The 21955-nt window shown below is 43.7% G+C and overlaps 1 protein-coding gene across 1 annotated transcript in view; it reads right to left on the bottom strand.

Moving 5' to 3' along the window:
• Positions 1 to 21955, bottom strand: part of EPB41L4A (erythrocyte membrane protein band 4.1 like 4A) — a 218119-nt gene that overhangs the window by 56351 nt on the left and 139813 nt on the right. Inside the window, exons 10-12 of the mRNA XM_003788920.2 lie at positions 21312 to 21403; positions 19928 to 20005; positions 15208 to 15329 (exon numbers count right to left, since the gene is read on the bottom strand). Of these exons, the coding sequence (XP_003788968.1) occupies positions 15208 to 15329; positions 19928 to 20005; positions 21312 to 21403 (292 nt within the window). The remainder of the gene's footprint in view (positions 1 to 15207; positions 15330 to 19927; positions 20006 to 21311; positions 21404 to 21955) is intronic.

Raw genomic sequence — 21955 nt, 5'->3', positions numbered from 1 at the left:
TTGTTGTTTGGCGGGTCCGGGCTGGGGATTCGAACCCGCCACCTTAGGTGTACGTGGCTGGCGCCTTAGCCGGTTGAGCTATAAGCGCCGAGCCGCATCTACCATTTTTTATCAGAAATTTAAATAGTACCAAAGGATGTAATCTGCAGGGTAAATACTGACACTTTAAAATGGAACTGTTTCATGGCTCTCTTCAATGTATCCAGTGTAATAAATACCACAGCAATTTGATACGTCATCCATTTAAAAAAATGCACGAGATGAGTTGTTGAGCAGTTTCAAGTTTCCTAGCACTTTCCACTTAACATTTGCATTTCAATTCCACATCCCCTAGTAGGTTTTTGTGCTTGAAAGTTTTTATCACCACATCATACTTCTGTGACAAAATAATTAAAATCTTCCTTTTTTGGGGGGGGCAATTTTTGGCCAGGGCTGGGTTTGAACCCACCACCTCCCGTATATGGGGCTGGCACCATACTCCTCGAGCCACAGGCACCGCCCCCATAAATTCTTAAGTGCTAAAAATTCCTTCTGCACTAAGCCATTACAGTTAGTAGTAGCATATTATTAGTATGCCACACTAACACTGAAAACTTACCAAACATAAAAAGTAAATTTTTACTGGAAAGCAATTCTGAATGAGGTAAATGGGATAGTTTTACTTCTCTAGCAATTACATACATCATATTCATTTGAGAATATTATTTTTTGTTAGAATGGAATTGTTTAGCAACAATTCTATTCTTATTTTATTGTGATAGATTTTCAATGCTGAGAAAACTTGGTCACATAAGAATTCTGTTATGAGGACATCACCCATGTCCAAGGACCTTTAAAGCATTCTATGTCCAGTACTGAAATTACCCAAAATTGTTCTGAATGTCCTACCAGGTAAAGATCCACTGGGCCCCCTTTAATTTTACTGCAAGCCAAAATGAGAAAATGGCTTAGAAAAGTGTGTGTCACCTGATAATTAGAATCATATACTTTCCCAGCACCAGTCCTGGAGTTTAACTTTTTTTTTTTTTTTTTTGAGACAGAGCCTCAAGCTGTCCCCCTGGGTAGAGTGCCGTGGCATTACAGCTCACAGCAACCTCCAACTTCCTGGGCTCAAGCGAGTCTCCTGCCTCCGCCTCCCAAGTAGCTGGGACCACAGGCGCCCGCCACAACGCCCGGCTATTTTTTGGTTGCAGCCGTCATTGTTGTTTGGCGGGTCCGGGCTGGGGATTCGAACCCGCCACCTTAGGTGTACGTGGCTGGCGCCTTAGCCCGTTGAGCTATAGGCGCCGAGCCCTGGAGTTTAACTTTTAAGGACAAAGCCCAATACAATAGATTCCAGATGGAAGAAAGGGTTTTTTGTTTTTCTTTTATAAAATGGGAGAATGTCCATTGTAAAAGGGCAGGCGGAAGAAAAGGACCAGCCTGGCCGGGAAGCACCACAGGCAGACTCCTCTTAGGAAAGAGAATCTGGAAACTGCTTCAGTCAAAACCGTCTATGCCCACATACACCCCTCAGAAAGCCTACATGTGTCACCCTCCCTACCTGGCTGGGCTCAGGACAGAACACACCAAATTATGGCATGCTGGCAATTGAGAAAACAACAGAAAAAGGCCACTCTTACCTCCCAATCCCCTGCCATTCTTCCCTGAAACAGGTCATCAGAATGTAGGAAGGTGACTCTCTGACCTCTTCCCTCCTAGCTCCCCTGAAGATCCCTCCTATGACAAATGTCCTACCCCGCCCAGAGGGAGAAGATATAAAATGGGGGTGCCAAGAAGAACCTAAACAAATAGCCCTTTCTGAGTTCCCGGGTTTATTATCATTAGATGACACCTTTTGCACTCTAATCGATATTTTGCATGACTACCCATAAAAACACAGACTTCCCATTTCCTTCAGTCTTCAGTTCCGAAGGCTCCGTGCTGTGTACAATTTATCTTAAATTGGCATGCTTTTCTCTGATTAATCTGTCTTTTGTTATGGGGCCTCCACCATGAATCTAGCAATAAGTGTGGAAAAGATACTGTTTCTCCCCTACGCAGCCCACCCCAGGGGTTGCATGCCTTAGTTTGAAGTCTACTGCCCTGATCGACCCATCCTTTAAAACCTATTTATGACAGCACCATGGAGTAGCCATAAGCAAAATCATCCTTCTGGACCCTCACAGCCCTTTAGTGCTCCCTGCTTGATACTTGGTAAGTATTAATTTAAGTATTCATACAAACCTAGAGTTGTTTCTTAGCTTTGCCAACTTACCGACCGTTCACTGATCTTGCCATCTTGGACAAGTTCTTAAACTTCTTCTCGGTTTTCCCATTAGTGAAATGGAGACAGCACCAACTATTTATATACTGCACGGGAGGATTAAAGTAGATGACTTACAGAAAGCCCTCAGCACATGCCTGGCAGGTAGTAATAGCAAAATGACTAATTGTTGTATTATTTTTATAGAACTAAGTTCCTATATATTAGCGACCAAGATTTATTTGATTATCTGTGCTCCATGAAATAGAGTCTTACGATAAAGAAGTGGCCAACAAATTCATGTTAAATGAGATAGAAAAGGAAAAATGTATCATCTGTGTAAACTCACCAAAGCTGTGATTTTAACTCGAATTCACCATCATAGGCCTTTAGCTTTGCCTGCTTTTTAATTGTGGTAGCTATGCTTGGAATGCTAAACATGCTCAAAAACGGTGGAAACATTAACGTAGAGAAGAGCTAACCGGACCTGCCTCGTCTTAATAAATCTTTTACAGAATGAAAGTCAGCATCATGTTTAAGGCAGAAGGAACCAACAAAGACAGTCGGGCAAACGTACCTGACGGTGCCACCTCCCTAGAGCTCCTTGCATTACCCCGGCACTGCTTCCCCCCTCTTTGCTAGGTAAGATGCCCAAAGAGCTTAAACCTTTTCTGTAGGAAATGGCTTCAGGTAAAAGCGGGCTGCCTTGCTGCTCCACTGTGAATGAGCGGAATGTGCTGTCTTCTCAAGAACATCTGCTAAAACAAGCTTGATCTGAAATAAGTCATCACACCCAGGGGGAAAAACACAGGAAGTGTATTTGCAAGTCATTTTAGACCTTTCCCCTTTCTTATTTTCTATTTCCCTTCTAAGCATGTGTCTAGTATTCCAAAGACCCGGCTTCAGATCCCGACTTGCTCTCACCATCCTTGTACCAGCGGACAAGTCCTCAATGTTTCTCAGCTTCAGTTCCCGTGCAGGGAAGCTGAGAACACTGCCCCCTTCCTCACACAGATACTGAAAAGACTCTATCCGGTGACATCATCCATTGTCTTGGTGCAAGGAACAGCTCAAATTAGAAAGGGATTTGTGGAAAAGACACAAGATCTCAGAGTCTGCTATTCAAGGATCCTAGGTCTCCCTTCTTCTGGAAGCTTCATGGCCCCCCCAGCATTTCTCAGGGAGCCGACTCCATTCTTTCTCTGCAAGCCAGCTTCACTGTTCAGGGTTGTACCTGGACCCTGGGCTGCAAAAGGCATGGCTGCCCTCAATGAAGTGACTCATCCCCTGGGCCCCAATTCACCCTCTATAGATGAGGAACGTGATTGGCAGCTTCCCCAGAGGGCAAGGCCGTGGCTACAGAGGGTGGTGTCCCTGCCCCTTCCGCACAGCGCAGTGTACCCAGTGCCCAGTGGGCACCTGCTCCTCAGTGAATGAACTTCCTTCTATTTTACTTTACCTCATCCCCTCACACCTACCAAAAGAGCTCAAGGCTCAAGGAACCCCAAACATCTTTCATATTGATGCCAATAAATAAAGTGAGCAGAGCCCTTAAAAAAAAAATCAACCACAGAGTTCTTGAAGTCTGAAGAAAATGCTGGCATAGAAACCCAACAGTGGATCCTGAATCTGACAGTACAACGAAGGTGTGGGACCCTCAGACACCATCTGCGCAGCAGGACCTGTTGCCCACGCGGTCCTCAGCCTGCCTGTGAAGACAGAGGGCTAGCAGGGAATGCGCCTAACTGGTTCGTAAAATCAGGAGCTGCGACAGCAAACAAACAGCAAGGTAAGCGAGTCCCACTGCCGACTTCTCAAAGAACAAGCAGGTTCAAGAAAGGACTAGTCGGAGGTCACAGTCACACAGAAGTCAAAAGATAAAGGTATGCAAAACTCTCTAAAATGGAGCGTTTCTTTGAAATTTTTACCCAACAAGACAGCACTAAGGTTTAAGAATGAGTTAACCAAAGAGGTAAAAGCTCATTCATCTGGTTGATTTGCACTAAAAGAATAATTTTAAAACTGTGTATGTATGAAAGCCAAGGTTCTTACAATTAATTTGATTCCAATATGCCAATGAAAGTTTTATTTGAACTTTACGCTGTTATAAAAAAAAATCAGCTAACAGGTTTTCCAAACACAAACATTACTATATATTCCCAATACAAAAATATATTTTGGAATCTGAAAAGATGTTTTTCACAAGTTTGTAAGTCTTCCGAGTGGTAAAAACCATACTTGAAAAAAAAAGTTTTCTAAAATTTCTTTGGTCTGTTTTCACATTTGGGCCTTTCAACCCTTTCAACCCTGTGACAAGTAAGAGCAAATGAGAGAATTTTAGGAAGAAGAGAGATCTTTGAAGCTTATCTACCGAATTCCTTTATTTTGTGGATAATGGAATAAAAGCTCAGAATGTTGAGTGACGAGTTACAGGCTACAGTAAAGCTAGGGGATTCAAGTCTCCTCAAATCAAGTACAACTAATTCATACTCAATAACATCTGTATTCCCCCACCACCAAACTGAGTGCCTTCCTAATGCAGAGGCTTAAATCATCAGTTGAGAGGCAACCACGTCTCCCGCAGAGCAGAGGTTTAGGGTGAAGAGAAAGTGAGGTCACAGAGCTGGACCATATCTTAGGAGATTATCTAATTCTGACTTGTCACCTTGAGAGGAGAGAACCAGTCACATTCTCTCCAAAACTAAGTTAACTCTTTGTTATATTTTCCAGAAATCATCTCCAAAGCCATGTTCTCATTCCTGTGTGTGAATATTTATACTAATGTCTTCCTTTTCCCGTTCGCAGCTGACCTGATAAGCAAACAAAACCCTCATACCTACGTGAGGCCCCATGTGTGGGAGAGCTGCTGTAAGGAGACTGTCTTTTCCCTGTGTCTTCCCCGTCACTTTTCCCAAACTGTCCTCAGTGCTTAGTGGTTCCCAGGCAGATGCCCTCTGAGGTCCATGACTTTCCACACTTGCAAAAGACGTCACCTCTTTAGGCCTCAGTTTTCTGCCCTTCTGCACAAAGTGACTGGCCTCTCCTGCAGCTGATCCAAGCGCTGAGTCCCACCCTGGTCCTCCTCATGAAACAAAGTGTGCTCTGACTTGGAAACCCGTTCACAATCGTCTACACTGTAACCCCGGATTAAAATGTCCAGATATGACAGCGTCTCATGCCTCTCTCCTTGAAGACGCAGGTTGTATTTGTTACAACATGTTAGAAATTGCTAACATTTGAATTTTGTACAAAAATGTATTATTCCATTACTTTTTCTATAAATCCCACTGCACTCTTCTTAGTACAACATCAGTGTCCTTAGCTGAGCTTTTCAAAAATCTCTCTGCCGGAAATATGCATGAGCATTTGTGCACTTAATACATTCGTGACAATTATCTGCAGGGTTTTTTAAAAAGTACATGGTAAAAATTCAAATGAAAATGCATTGTCACTCCTAATCCCCACTCTCTCAGAAACCTTTCCCAAAGCCCACTGCTGTCCCCAGCTTCTAGCGCTTCCTGCCTGCCATTCCATCTGTAAACGCGCACTCCCTCAACCGACTTTTGTCTTTCTGCATCATAGAAATGAGTTATCTACTACCGAGGCCCTGCTCCCCCACCCCTGTTATTCACACTATATTCTGGAGCGCATTCCCTATCAACACACACAAATTTGTCACATTCTTTTTCAGTCTTTCCCTACTATACTGTGGGCTCTAAGTGACAACCAAACCTCAGCTCTGTGGCCCTGACCTAAACATTGCATCACAGCCTCACCTCCTGACCTAAACATTGCATCACAGCATCCCCTAATGATACCATATGAAGCATGTCCAGCACAGGGCCGGGCACCCCATGATGTGTGGTGATGGTTAGTTACTAACATGCTCTTGCTTGGTGGGGCTGGGCCCCTCACAGCCAATACTGTGGGACTGTGGAATCCAACTCGAGTTCAAACCCTCACAGAGACATGGGACTTGACGCAGGGTATGTGGGGGGATGGAGTGCATGTGTTATTTTATTAGGCCCATCTCCTACTAACGGATGCTTAGGAAGTGTCCAGCTCTGTGATGACAACACGGCAAAAGGTCTATTCACGGTGCAGAAGTAAAGTGGCTAATCTGCTAACTTTTTGGACCAACTCAGAGATTTGGACCAACTCAGAAACTTGCTCTGATCCTGAGCCCCGGCCTCTGTGTGCTACTTATTCAACAGCTCTGCTTGTCCTAACCCTAACCCTAACCCTAACCCTGTCGGCTCTACCTTCTGTCTCCCTTCGGCTTCTAGTATCTGCTCCACACAGAAAGTTCTCTGGGTGAGATGGAATGATTAAGCATGTGATCCTTAAAACTACTAGACAATGCCATCACTATTATGAATACACCACAAGAACTTCATTGTTTCTGACTCACAGTCATAAAAAATGCCCAGGTGACTGGAGAGCAGGAACACTAGGGTGGGAGGAGAGCAGGGTGGGGACACAGGTGCTGGAGTGAACACGAGGTGACTGCGTTCGTGGGAAGTGTCCTCAGCAGTCGAAACCACACTAGCAGAAGGTAGAGAGATGGTCACCAAGGGAGGGGAAGAGAATTAGTGTTCAGTGGGTGTAGTTCTAGAGTTACAAGATGAAAATGTTCTAGAAATTTGTTGCACAACAACATGAATATACGAAGCTGGACAATTAAGTTCGTGAACTCATTCTAGAAAAAGTGCTACGTACCTCATTACTGAATATCACTACAGTCACCAGATGGCCAAGGGGAGTACCTCAAGGTGACCAGAGTGATGTTCAGCAATGAGGTATGTAGCACTTTTTCTAGATGGCTTTTCTAGATGACTTTGTGAACTTAACCGTCTGACCTCATATTTAACAGTACTGAGCTTACACTTAAAATGGTTAAGAATGTAGATTTGATGTTGTGCGTTTTTTAACCATATTGTTAAGAAAGGCTTTAGAGTAAGGGCTACTCTGGAAAGAAGCAGGACACAACTGGGAAAAGCCCCCAACTCTGTGCTCCTGTCTCTGCCTCCTGACAGCACCCTGAGCACTGAGATCTCTCAGGGCAGGAGGGCAGGAGGGCAGGAGGGCAGGAGGGCAGCAGAGACCAGCATAGCGAGAGCTCGGACTCCCTGACTCCAGGGTGTCTGATTTCCTGCCCAAGCCCCGCTCTCCATACCCATCACTTTCAAAAGCTCACAGCACCTCAATATAGTATCTTCCATATATGGCCAATATAATTCAAACAATGACAATGGTTCACAGCACATAGAAAGGCTTCCTTTCAGTTTGGGAGAAAAGACCTAATGTGTGCCAAGCCCCCACAAGTAGCAGACAGGAGGATGCTCTGCCCTTTGAGACCGCATCCCCACCAGACAACTCATGGGGGGTGGGTAATGTCCCCGCCTGACAGACGGCGAAATCAGGGCTGAGCCTGCTTAACTGGCTTTATACTCTTCCATGCTTAGTACATGAAGTTAACCAAGAATTTACCAGATCCCACTTTAGCGCGCACTGCCTCGGTCACTTGGTGCGACACAGCCGCTCTCTCCCCCACGGCCTGCCTTCCTTCTTCCTGGACAAAAACGATCCGACTGCCACACACCAAGCTGACCTCTGCTACCTCAAATCTGACCGGACAGGCCAACCAGAGAGGGGCTCAGTCACATGGTTATTCCCTTCTTTCTTGACACTACTGTTTTCCAGCAGCCCGGAGCTACGCTGTATCAAGTGAAATGATTCTTCATGGCATCAGAGCGTTTCTGCCTCCCCGGCTTCGGCTGCACCCACCTCAGGTCACACACAGATGCTGTCCGCTAGCCTTGGGTTCATCGCTGGCCTTGGAACCCACCATCTAGTGAGCGCTCAGGCCTGGAGGACCTGGGTGTCGGACTGGAACCTGCTGATGCTCCAGGAATGCTGGAGAAGCCCACTGTGAGCCCCAGGGCAGGCGGCATCATCCAACGGACGGAATGGATCTGCCATTCACGTCACCTGCCAGTCAGACATCCCAAAGTGGCCGTCCTCAGGCCCAATCTGCCCCCCAGGAACATTTAACTTAACACACAGACTTTTTTACAAAAGAAATTACTCACCAATATTTTAAATTGTAAAAAGCTTATAGAAAGACCTAGCTTGCACACTTCTCTGGAAGCACTGGAAGATTCTCCACACCAGACCCACCCTGCTGTCCAGAGACAACCAGCCTGGCCAAGCAGCAGCTGTCTGCACACTGGGCACATCCCTCCTCAGAAATCACCCACCAGGCACAACCCTCCTCAGAAATCACCCACCAGGCACAACCCTCCTCAGAAATCACCCACCGGGCACAACCCTCGTCAGAAATCACACACCGGGCACAACTCTCCTCAGAAATCACACAACGGGCACAACTCTCCTCAGAAATCACACACCGGGCACAGCCCTCCTCAGAAATCACCCACCGGGCACAACCCTCCTCAGAAATCACCCACCGGGCACATCTGTCCTCAGAAATCACCCACCGGGCACAACCCTCCTCAGAAATCACACACCGGGCACAGCCCTCCTCAGAAATCACCCGCCAGGCACAGCCCTCCTCAGAAATCACCTTCTGGGCACATCCTTCCTCAGAAATCACTCACCAGGCACAGCGCTCCTCAGAAATCACCCGCCAGGCACATCTCTCCTCAGAAATCACCCACTGGGCACATCCCTCCTCAGAAATCACACGTCAGGCACAACTCTCCTCAGAAATCAACCTCCGGGCACAGCCCTCCTCGGAAATCACACGCCGGGCACAACTCTCCTCAGAAATCACACAACGGGCACAACTCTCCTCAGAAATCACCTGCCAGGCACATCCCTCCTCAGAAATCATCCACTGGGCACAGCCCTCCTCAGAAATCACACGCCGGGCACAGCCCTCCTCAGAAATCACACGCCGGGCACAACCCTCCTCAGAAATCACACGCCAGGCACAACCTTCCTCAGAAATCACACAACGGGCACAACCCTCCTCAGAAATCACACGCCGGGCACAGCCCTCCTCAGAAATCACACGCCGGGCACATCCCTCCTCAGAAATCACACGCCGGGCACAGCCCTCCTCAGAAATCACACAACGGGCACAACCTTCCTCAGAAATCACCCGCCAGGCACAGTCCTCCTCAGAAATCACACACCGGGCACATCCCTCCTCAGAAATCACACAATGGGTACAACCCTCCTCAGAAATCACCTGCAGGGCACAGCCCTCCTCAGAAATCACCTGCAGGGTACAACGTTCCTCAGAAATCACCCTCTGGGCACAGCCCTCCTCAGAAATCACACGCCGGGCACAACGTTCCTCAGAAATCACCCTCTGGGCACAGCCCTCCTCAGAAATCACTTTCATGCCTTTTTAGGTGATGTATTTGTGGACCTTTCAACAGAGCTGGAATGGGAATGCCAGGATGTTGTCCTATCTTCTTTTCAACAGTCCAAAGACTATGCTACCACTTCCGTGTTCAATAGGACATCTTCAAGAACTTGAAATGCTGCAGCAGAGAATCATAGCCTGCTTATTCACCACAGGTGGTGTCACCAATTACTTTTCTTAGAGCTAATTATGGGACATACAAATATTGTGTTGTTGTTGTCTATTTATTGCAGAAACTCTTTTCTGACAAGAACCCACCTGCGGAAGTTGCCACGACCTTACCAGAGAGGGAGTTGCGCCCACACGCACCTTTTCCTCCTGCCCTGGCTCCCCCAGCTCTACCCAAGTTCAGGTGTCCAGGACCACTCTGGCTGCCCGCCCTGGTGCTGACCTCTGCAAGGGCCCAGGCTGCCGGGTGTGGGGCTCTCCACGATGGAATGTTCTTCCTCATACAGGTACCAAGGCCTGAACTTGGAGGATTCCAAACATGATGGCTTTTTAGCTACCAGTGCATTTATTAGTTCTAACTGAGAGGTGAATAAAAGGCTTTTTAAACTGGCAGAGAATGGAGATGCAGCTTAAGGGGAATAGTCCATTAGTCTGAGGAACTTAGGAAAGAAAAGAGCTTCTTCTAAACTGTCACATACTACAAACGAATGTCCCAAATCAGCAAAGAGCAACAATCTCATTTCTACAGCAACTTGTTTTTTATTATATACAAATGTTAAATGAGAAGTGAGAGCTTGTGCTGGTAATTCCAAAAACTATAGTCCTAATTTTTTTTTTTTTTGTAGTTTTTTTTTTTGGCCAGGCTAGGTTTGAATCCACCACCTCCAGCATATAGAGCCGGCGCCCTACTCCTTTGAGCCACAGGCACTGCCCATCCAAAAATTTTATTTTACAGAGAATACCAACAAGATTCAGACTATGAAGATTAACAGCTGGCCTTATCAGAAGGTTTTTTAAAAAATCTATCTTCTGGCTCGGCACCTGTGGCTCAAGCGGCTAAGGCGCCAGCCACATACACCAAAGGTGGCAGGTTCGAATCTCCAGCCCGGGCCCGCCAAACAACAATGATGGCTGCAACCAAAAAATAGCCGGGCATTCTGGCAGGCGCCTGTGTTCCCAGCTACTTGGGAAGCTGAGGCAGGAGACTCGCTTGAGCCCAGGAGTTGGAGGTTGCTGTGAGCTGTGATGCCATGGCACTCACCCAGGGGGATAGCTTGAGGCTCCATCAAAAAAAAAAAAAATCTATCTTCTATCTAAACTGTAAGTACATTTTTGCCGAATAGAAGGTGGAAGGACAGGGCAGGCCTAGTGGTACAGTCTCCCAAAGCAGGCTGGACCTTGAGGCCCAAGAGGTCCCCATGGCCTCATCACAGAGCCCACCCACCTTACACGGGCCCTAGGCCTGCTTCATGCCAAACTATACCCCCACCACCATCGAGGCTGGAGGGCGAGGACCAGAAGCATGCTGACAGAGAACACAGAAGTGACAGGTGCAGCTGGGGACCACAGGGCCCTCTTCAATATCCTGCTCTGAGGTGGAAGCTGACCACAGCCTTAGTTCACAGTGGCTCAGACAGGCTTCCTACCAGCCAGTTCAGCTGAGACTCAAAGCAGAGGGTATCTGAATTAGAGGAAGAAAAATATGTAACATTTTTTAAAGGGAAATAAATTTAATCTCTCCCCTACAACAACCTTCATATATGCCAGACAGCAACTGTAACACTGGCTCACTGGCATGTGCTAGATGGTCCTCCTACCCAGGACAATCACACTGCCAAGGGGAGGGTCATCTCTGGGTCCCAGGGCACCTTGCAATGTTTGTGGAGCCCAGGAATGAAAAGTCAGGCTAAAAGCATTCAAAATCAAACCGTAAGTGCTCTCTGTGGTTTTAGATTTTAAACCAGCATTGTTTAATTCTCTTTCTAGAATGAAAATGATGGCTGTACACCATTGTTTAAAATATATACTAAATAGTCATGAATGCTTAAAGATACTACATATCCCTAAAAAGATATTTAGTTTTATTTTATTTATGGTTTTCAAATTCTGAACCATCTTACATATTCAAGAATTGAAGATTGGTTGAATAAATTATGCCACATCTATTTATACAGCAGAAAATCATACAGACATTAAAATGGTGCTATGTGAGTACATTTAAAGACATATGAAGTGCATAGAACATACCCATGACATATAAGTAACTAAAAAAAGTAGGCTGAAAAACATTATCACACCATCTGCACAGAAAAGATATATAAATGACTAAAAGGCTATGTAATACAGTACTAATACTAGCAGAATGGAATTGAATATAAAAAAGTTTTTCTATTTCTTTTTTTGACAAGAATATTCTAATTTTTTTTGTTTTTTTTAAGCAACCCATTCCAAACCTATACGTTTTCTAACTTTTGTAGCAATCATGTATTTGTACAGTAATAAAAGCATAACACATGTCACAATTTTTAAGGATCCACCAGATGCTAGGAGGTTGTCCTCAAGTGAAGCCTGGGCTGGGCATTAGCCACCTGGCCCATCCATACCATCAGTCAGCCCCTACTGAAAGACTGTCTTTTATTTTGAAACAGTCTCATTCTGTCACCTGGGCTAGAGTGCACTGGCATCATCATAGCTCACTGGAACCTCAAACTCCTGGAGCTTGAGCAAACTTCCTACCTCAGCTTCCTAAGTAGCTGAGACTACCCAGCACCCACCACAATTCCTGGCTAGTTTTTCTATTATTTGTAGAGATGGTGTCTGATTGTTACTCAGGTTGGTCTCAAACTCCTGGAACCAATTTTCCTGCCTCAGCCCCCCAAAGTGCTAGCATTTCAGGTGTGAACTGCTGCACCTGTGTGTCTATGTTTGTGTTTAATACACAAACACAACAGCGATGCTGCAGAGGGCTCTTTCCCCCTCCTCTAGGGCACAACAGAGAAGAACTGAGAGGCTGGCCTCAGACATGGGCTGGGATGGACATGACTGCTCAGTCCAGATTTGTTTTATGAAAGCTGCATTTGTCTATATCTGCAGACACCAAGAGAGTGACAAATACAAAAAAAAAAAACAACTTGTCCCTAAATTAATGAGCTTCCACTATTTATGTTTCCAAGGAGAGCAAAAAAGAAAAAAGTATTAAGAGAGGCAGATTATTTGCAGAAATTTTCATAAAAACACAGGAGGAGCAGAAAAGTCCTGCATGAGTTTATATAAAAAGCACGTGCAATTCCTGCAGCCCAAGTGGGAGGCAATGTTGATTTGAAGCAGGGAAGGCTTCTGATATTCTCTGCTGGTCTCAGAATAATTTTATGAGGCCTGGTGCTTTGGCAATAGCATAGGATCTCAAAGTTTGCTTATTAATTATGACCACACTGTGGCTGATCCAAATGGGATTTGAGGCTGCATGTATAAAGACAAATACAAAATAGTAACCTAAGGACGGGGCATTAGAGGACAGGAATATTTGTCGTAGGCCACACACTTTATATCATCATCAGATGGTTCTCCAGGTGGCCTTGGACTGACCCAGTTCTCCCACCTTTCTTGTTTGTAGTTCTCAAGAATAATCGTAGAATGTCCTGAGAATCCAACATCCTGAAATAGAGAGGAACTGCCCAAAACAGCTCAGGCCTTATTCCTGTCCTTTCTGTGAAAAACGTGACATCCTGAGTTAGGGAGAACCACTCAGAACACCGTGAACTTCATTCCTCTCCCCCTGAAATCAGGACACCTCTCAAAGCTTCAGCCCCATGAGCCTCAATGCCTGAGGTGCACAGGCCAGAGCAGGCTGCCTCTGGGTCTCGGCTGAGGTGCCCACAGCCACATGCCACCAAGGCCCCATCTGCCCAGGCAGCTTGCGGGACCAGCTCACAATGGACCCCAGGCTTCTGCCGGCCCTTACTGCCTATCTGTAAGTAAAAACCTGCCTCACCCAAGTGTATGCTCACTCCCTATGCTCATACAAGCTGGAAACCAGTGCTCAGTGCACTTGCTCCACAGTGAACTTGGCCAGACTGTCCCTTTAAACCTAAGTTTCCCCATCAGCCAAATGTGGGTAAAGATAATAATGTATGTCAAGATAATCAAATGCAGAGCCAAATGTTTTATTTTTGCCACTGCAGAACCGTAAGAAAGAATTCAACTCCCTCCTAGCCCATGAGAGGAGGGAACATATGGTCAGGTTTGACTTTAGGAGCAGGAGGTGAGGTGGCAGCATCACACCCACCTTCTTCAGAGGCTTGGCATGAAGTGATGGATGTCACAATGCTGTGTCAATGTGCACATGATGCTTGGGTATTAATTATTATTATTAAAAATCCCATTCACTTTACACAACATGGCAGAACAAACCAGGAGACCTGGGCTCCTGTCCCAGCCTCCCCTCTGCATAACCACTGGAATCACACCTTCCTCCTCTGAAGTGGGAACATGACCTTTTCCTTGTCCCTCCTCACAGTTATTGAGAGGCTCAAAGGAGATAATAAATGTGAAAAGGCTCTGTAGGGCGTTAGATAAGGGCAATCGGTACGAAAGCCACAAACCAAAGTCAGTAGCGTTCTTTCACCGTGGAATTGTGTGAGCTTTGAGCACTGAACGTGGATTGAAACTGATTGGGTGGCTTTAGTAAGGAAACAGCCTACACTCAAAACAAAAAGTCAGAACAACCCAAATGTGCATCAACAGTAGAATGGGGAAATTGCCAAATACCAGAATACTTGGTGAGAAAAATGAATTCACTTTAGTATGCGCTAGACCTAATCAACAGGAAAATCCAGACATAAAAGCACACATACCGGGATTCATTCATAAAGTGTTAAAATAGGCAAAATAAATTTGGTCAAGGAGTGTTCCATAAGTAGTAAAATTATAGTGAAAAAAATTATTATCACAAAGGCAGACTGTAGTTTCTTCTGACTGGGGAAATGAGATGGTGAGAATGTGACCACTGGCAGACCCATGAGTGACGTCTGGGGGTGCCGGCTACACTGAGCCTCCTGTGCGAGGTAGGGGTGTATGTGTGTGTCTGCTCATATGTGTATCTTCTGCACTTCTTATATTATATTTCATGATAAAAGATCAACAATAACCAAAAACCAATTGGTTTGTATACAAGTTATGTCTATAGTGCTTTTTTAAGACTTTTGTTAAGAATTCGTTTCAGAGGGGCGGCGCCTGTGGCTCAAAAGGGTAGGGCACTGGTCCCATATGCCAGAGGTGGTGGGTTCAAACGCAGCCCCAGCCCTGGCCAAAAACTGCAAAAAAAAAAAAGAATTCGTTTCAGATACACTGAACTAAGAAACTACTCCGTTGAGACATTATTTCAAATAAAACCCCTTCGAAAAGAAAGTCCAGGCATTAAGCAGGTCATGGTAATTCAATCTGACTACTTGTCTACTTAATAATTATTGACTGCTTGAATGTTTCCTAGGTCAAATTAAAATTTCTAGTATTAACAATAAAAACTGCATGGTTATAGTCACCACCTGAGCACGACTCACACCACCCCCCTAAGAGAAAACCACAGGCCACTGGATGGGTTGGGGGCGCCGTGACTCACCAGCTGGCTGTGTTTGTGCTACTCTCTTAGGGTAAGTCTTGCTTCGACTTCTTGCCACATTCTGATCAGGCCGGGGAAGCTGAATAGAAAGATCTCGGCTCATTTGCAAAGCTGTTCTGCCACTGGAAAAAGCAACATTTTGATTAGCCAAAAGGTAAAACCACACAGCCACAAAATTAAACAGCTCATTCAGAACATCTGCAGAGTACAGAGAGAAGAAAAACACAGACTGGTGGACCGAGAGTGTACAGGGTTCTCCATTGATTCTTATTGAAATATTAAAGTAGTAGTGTACTCTAGCAGGGGGTTTATGTAGGATAGGAGACCTTTTATAGGAAGAAACAGGAAGAGTTTATTAAAGGAGAAGTTAGATTTAGATGTAAATAGAATGATGGCTACAAATCAAGGTCGTTGGTAGTCTTTGGGCTATGTGGCTAAATGATAAAGAGATTATATTGAGCTAAATCATACAAGGGCAATGATTTCACATGACTGTCTCGGTGGCTTACATGGCAAGGTGCACAGCAGCCCCCCACAGGACCCCTCAGGTGACCTCATTCTGAACCTCACCATGGCAGTCAGTGGTCTACCATGCCCACCTCACCTGTGCCAGACTACAAACCAGGAAGACTGAAGGCAGGCCTAGAACCCACACCAAGTACCACGTCTCCAAAGATTCCAGGAGGATTCAAGAGGGCAAGCTTCCCCGGAACGGGGCTTATCAGAAATTTTCCCAAGGAATCATGTAATTTTATTTGCTGGATTTCACTGAACACTCATCTTACTAAAAAATTTACTCCACAATTGCTGAATTTGAGCCAGTGAGTACCCCTGCCTTCAAGCAGGAAAATATCATTTCTATATGTCTAGTTTGATCACCACAAGCAGAGCCTTCTATGGAAGGGAAAACAGCCTTTTAAGGGCCCCAAATGCTATTCATACTTACAGAATATCAGTGAATGTCTCCCCAAAAGAAATTAAATGATTTATAAAGACCCATCTTTTACATGCTTCTGTGAAAATGTCTATTTCCTTGTAGCAGAAAATGGCTGACAAGCGTAAAGATTTACACTGTAAGCTACTCGTGTCTGGTGGCTCTCTGCTGTGAGAGGACGGAGCTTCATTTCCATGGTCACCTACTTCCCAGCCTCAAAGTGAGGAAGAGGGAAAAGAACAAGACCACAGACACCCAGGTTCAAATCCCAGCTTTGCCCCTTACTGAGTAAAGATCCTTAGTTCAATTACTTTACTTCTGGAATTTCTCAGCAACAGAAATAGGGGCATGATACCCCCTTTGCTGGGTCACTGTGTAGAGTAAAGCAGTGCACAGGAGAGCACCTGACCCTCGGGAGGACCTCCTAACAAGGAGTCTCACCTCCATGCTCCATGAAATTTGAAACCCCATGGCAGCTCCTAAGCCTTAAGTCCTATAAAACAGGACACCTTGGTTCCCAGGGGGATTCTAGGGTCTATTTATCATTTCTGGTATATAAACTCTATACCAGGGGTGTCAAATCTTTGTTTTCCTGCCACACTTCAGAAGAATAAGAGTTGCCTTGGGCCACACATTAAATGCACCAACACCAACACTGACAAGAATGAGAAACTGCCCAGGCAGACGTTTCACAATATCCAACACCACATATAAGCAAAACAGTCCTAGAATAATCAGCATGTGGCCCATGGGCCACAGGTTGAATACCCCTATTACAATTCATTCATTAGTTAAAAATCATGGGTCTCCCACAAACTTAACAGGTAGAGACAAAGTTAATTTTTAAGGGGTTCAAAGAAGAACATCTCAATCTATAATATTAAATCAATCAAAGATTAAATTTGTCTTTCAAATAATTGGTCCCTGACAATAACACAAGAACTATAATAACTTCCACGCAGCCTGTGCTCACAAACTTAATTTTGAATCTGGATTGTCCTGTATCACTGGATTGTCCTTCTTCAGTAATCATTTCAAAAGGTGTAGGAATCTCTTTGGCACCTTGCAAGAATTCGATATTTGATATTACTCTATCATTTATTGATTATCTTTGGTGCCAAATTCAAGACCCTAAACTGCAGGAGAGAGTTAAGACTAGAACTCTGTCTTCCTCCATCATTACACACACATGCACAAAAATAAAGACACACCCCACGTAAACAAATGCACACTTTATACCCCATGCCCTAAAAGCCTGCAGGAGGACAGAGGGGGCTGTGTGTGTACAGCTCTGCTTTCATTCCAGGATGTCTCCTGAGTCTCAAGACAGGGATAGGCATATGATGCTGACTAAAGGCTAATTGTTTGCCCTCTCCTGATAATAAAACACAGTGTGTGTTAATGACCACCCAGTAATCAGAGACCCTTCCCTGCCTAAGCTCTGGCAGGGATTGTCTTTCGTCCAACGGTGATGTAATTTTAATACTTCCTCAACACAGACACATAGAATTAGGAATCATTAAGACTTAGTAGGCAGTTAACATCAGCCAAGAAATTAGAGCAGACTTATCAGAGCCTCCAATTCTGCAAAGGTTACCTTTAATTACTTTCTTGGAAGAAATGATATTTAATATGCAAAATCCAATAGCTTTCTAATAACAATTCCCAGTAGCCACAATATTTGCATTTCATTAAATTTGAGAAATCAGGTATGGTTAAATTTGTGGAAGCCAACTATAGCATATGCTAAACAGAATAATTACAATTTTAATAGTACGAATGTTAAAATAGATGCCTTTTCACTGGCACCATTTCAGTGACGAGGAAATAGATTAATACATCCTCTCTGTAACCTGGCAATGTTTTATGCCACAAACAGAAGAACAGTTCGAACACCATTACCTGTTTTTCTCAATATAAAACTCAATAACTTTTCCTTAAATTCCTCATAATTGTAGTCTATGGGAAAACCTTAAAAATCTGAAGGTAAATACTTAGCTAACAATGGATACCTTCCTGCAAATAACAACGATGTCTGTAACACACTGACAGCTAAGTTTTCTCTTTAGTCATCAGATGGGTGAACATCCAAGTGAATAATATGTGAGGATGAAGGCATTAAATATTTGATATTAATCTATCCTTTCTGGATTATCTTTGGTCTCAAATTTAAGACCCAAAAATCGGGTTATAAAAGAGAAGAATAAAAATCTGGTATACGGCACTCCCACCTTGCAAAAGCTTGCCTTGACTGTATTTTCACATCTCCTAAGGAAGTATGTCATCAGTATGTCTCCAGTGGAACTAACGGGAGACTGTCCCACCCTAGGTGGCAATTCTACACCTGCCTGGGCTCTACAAGGCCTGGGACCCGCCTCACTGCCTGAGCAACCCCATAGCCCTGGGAAGGCATAAGCGTTTAGGCCTGGATCTTTGTATCCCTGGGCATCTAGTAACATACCTCACTCATCACAGGCTTTCCACTGAACAGAATAAAGTGAAATGAATCAAATGATTTTTCCAAAATCATTCCTTCCCATTTTTAATTTTTTTTAATTTCAAAATATCAATTCTTTTATTTCAATTTATTTCTTTATATTTATTTCAATTTATTTCTTTATATTTATTTCTTTTATATCAATAAAAGAAAATTTCAAAATAAAGGGGGACTTTACCTAACAATGGCAATCAGTGTAACCTAATTCTTTATTCCCTCAATGAATCCCAAACAATAAAAAATATATAAATGTCAAAACATACTAAGGGGTACAAATGTTTGTGTTATGTGGGTGCCCGACACGATGCTGAAGTCAGGGCATTCAGTGTTCATTGTACTCAACTGGAAAGTTTTTATCCCTCCCCTCCTGGTTTCCAATGCCCTACATCCTTCTTTATGCCCATGTACACCTCCCATTTAGCTCCTCCTTATCAGTGAGAAGATGTGGTTCTCCACTCCTGAGAAACTCCAGTGGTTGTTTCCACTCCTGAGAAACTTCATTTAGGGTAATGGTCTCCACGTCCATACAAGTTGCCACACAAGACAGCACTTCCATTTTTAGTGCTGGTCTTAAAAAAACGACCCAAGCACTGACCTGGCACCATGATGATCAGACTTTTTCTGCCATGGCCAAACAGTGTCCCTACTGGTTAAAAGTGTGAACTCTGGGGTTAGACCACCAGGGTGCAGATCCCACTTCACTGCTACCCTGCTGGGTAACTTTGAGAAGTGACTTATCCTCTCTGAGACTCAGTTTCCTCAAATTTTAACTGGCATATTACAGAAAGACTGTGATAATTAAAGAAAGCAATAAATGGAAAACATTTAGCACAGTACATGACTTAGTAACTGCTCAATAAAGTTGCATTACTACATGCAGCTGAAGTATGCAGAAAAATGCAGTTCCATGGACAGTGTAACATATACATTGTGTCAAGATAGGGGATCAACTGAATGTCCTAAAGACACAGGTGCTATTCAGATTATCTACATTGTTTCATATTCACAGAACCTAACTAGAAACAAGTGATAATTATATCAAAATGAATTTCTAAAGATAATAAGCCCAACCACATTCCAAAAGCACACACTTAATACAGCTAATGCAGATGTGGAATATAAATAAATCTGGAAAATAATTTTTGTCAAAAAGTTTTAATAAACTGTTACAATTACAAAAAAACATTGACACTATCAGAAAAAAAATTAAATCACAAATTATATTATGCATATATGTGGACAAAGGAATTATTTATAATCACACACTCTGAGAAAAAAATGCCAATTACCTGTACCGGTGCTTATAACTTATGGATCCAAACTTGCTGAGCTTTCTTGACAATGAATTTGATTCATTTTCTGGCATTCTAATTAATTTTGAAAAGAAGAGAAAATGAAGACTCACAATACTGCAACAGTGTTTAACAGAGCTAGCCCAAATATTTTATTTATTCCACTGGAATGATTAATTTATGCTAATGTTTGAAACATAAGGAGACACTAGGACTTCATATGTATACAATATCCAATACTCATACTTTTGAAGACTGTTGTATAGATCACTGCCCTCGGGAGCTATAGTGGGCAATCATTTTACTTCTCTGCTTAAATTATTTTGGGAATTTTGTCAACATGTTGATGTACACCTGTCCAGGTTTTCATGACAGTTAGTCATATCAGATGTGGTAACTCACTCTTACTAATACCTCACACTCCAGTACTTGCCACACAATACTTTAAACTGATGCCATCACGGGGAGCTCCTCAGCACAGCCCCACTGACCTGGAGGCAACATAAGACTTTCTGGGCCAATCCTTCCCCTTATAACCCCAACACAAACTATACCAAGGACATTGGTCATTTCACAGGAATAATTCTCCAATTCATGCTTTTCAGGGAAATTGTTTCATGCAAATCAAATAGGAATAAGGGGAAGAATTCAATCTTATATGAATTTTTGAAAACAGGAAAGCTTAATATATTGTCTGCTAAAATTTTATTTCATCTTTACAACATAAGGATATGAAACAAAAAGATGTCCCCACAGTGCGGGAGTCTATTTCTCTATCTTCGACTTACTTCACCTCCCAGGAGCACTGTGCATCGGAGTTACCACATCTGCTATGATTGATTGTCATGAAAACCTGAACAGAGTCAATCAACATAGTAACAAAATTCCCAAGATAATTTCCCACGTGTGTGTGTGTGTGTGTGTGTGTGTGTTTGCATTGACACAACCCAGAGAATTAGAAGTTGAAAAAAGCTAATAAAAGTGAAACGCTTCTAAATTTCTATTTGTAGAAAGAACAGATTCGTTATAAAAATAAATGCCATTTTCTTTTCTTTCTTTCTTTTTTTTTTTTTTTTTTTTGAGACAGAGCCTCAAGCTGTTCCCCTGGGTAGAGTGCTGTGGCATCACAACTCACAGCAACCTCCATCTCCTGGGCTCAAGTGAGTCTCCTGCCTCCACCTCCCAAGTAGCTGGGACTACAGGCACCCACCACAACGCCTGGCTATTTTTTTAGTTGCAGCCATCATTGTTGTTTGGTGGGCCCAGGCTAGTTTTGAACCCGCCACCTTAGGTGTATGTGGCTGGCACCTTAGCCACTTGAGCCACAGGTGCCGAGCCATAAATGCCATTTTAAATGAACGAAACTTTCACATTAGCATACCTAAAAAATGTGTGATGCTCCACACTGCATTTCCAGAGATGCTTGCAAGCAGTCTTACTTCGAGCTTCAAAGAAGAATGAGGTTTCATTGCACTAAGGAAGAGAAAAAGAGGATGTGAATTGCTGACCACACCACTTACCAGGTGACAGACCTCTCTTTAAGGTAACAAAAATTCAAAGAAGCAGAGAGATTATTGTTAACACATTCAACAAAGAATAGGTAACTATTTTTGGAGGGCTGCATTAAAATCACATTGCACCAATTAAAATCGCATAACAGAAATTCCACTTAAGTCTTAGCACAATCACCTTTCCCCATGACCTGTATCTGCACGGCCGTTACTATGGAGAATTTGGGCAATGGCACTGAAGTACTGTGAAATCTTCCCTCACAGAGACCGTTGATAAATAGAACACAGTCCACGTGGAAATCAACTCCCAAAATAAAGGAGATGCCCACAAATCAAGCCTTGGACTGATTACTGTCACACTCACACCAATGTATAAAGAATTTCAGAGGGAGTCACAGGAAGGAGCAGTCGCCACAACAGTGTAATCTGGGGAAATCTGATAACATCTCTGATTCTTAGTTTCTCTATTCTACATCAAGTTATGGGGTGAGTTAAATTAAATGATATGACAGAT

The sequence above is a fragment of the Otolemur garnettii genome, unplaced genomic scaffold (assembly GCF_000181295.1).
Source record: "Otolemur garnettii isolate 467f Iridium unplaced genomic scaffold, OtoGar3 scaffold00030, whole genome shotgun sequence".
Classification (NCBI taxonomy): Eukaryota; Metazoa; Chordata; class Mammalia; order Primates; family Galagidae; genus Otolemur; species Otolemur garnettii.
Note: the sequence above shows the minus strand (reverse complement) of the source record. Positions and strands in the feature narration are given on the sequence as shown.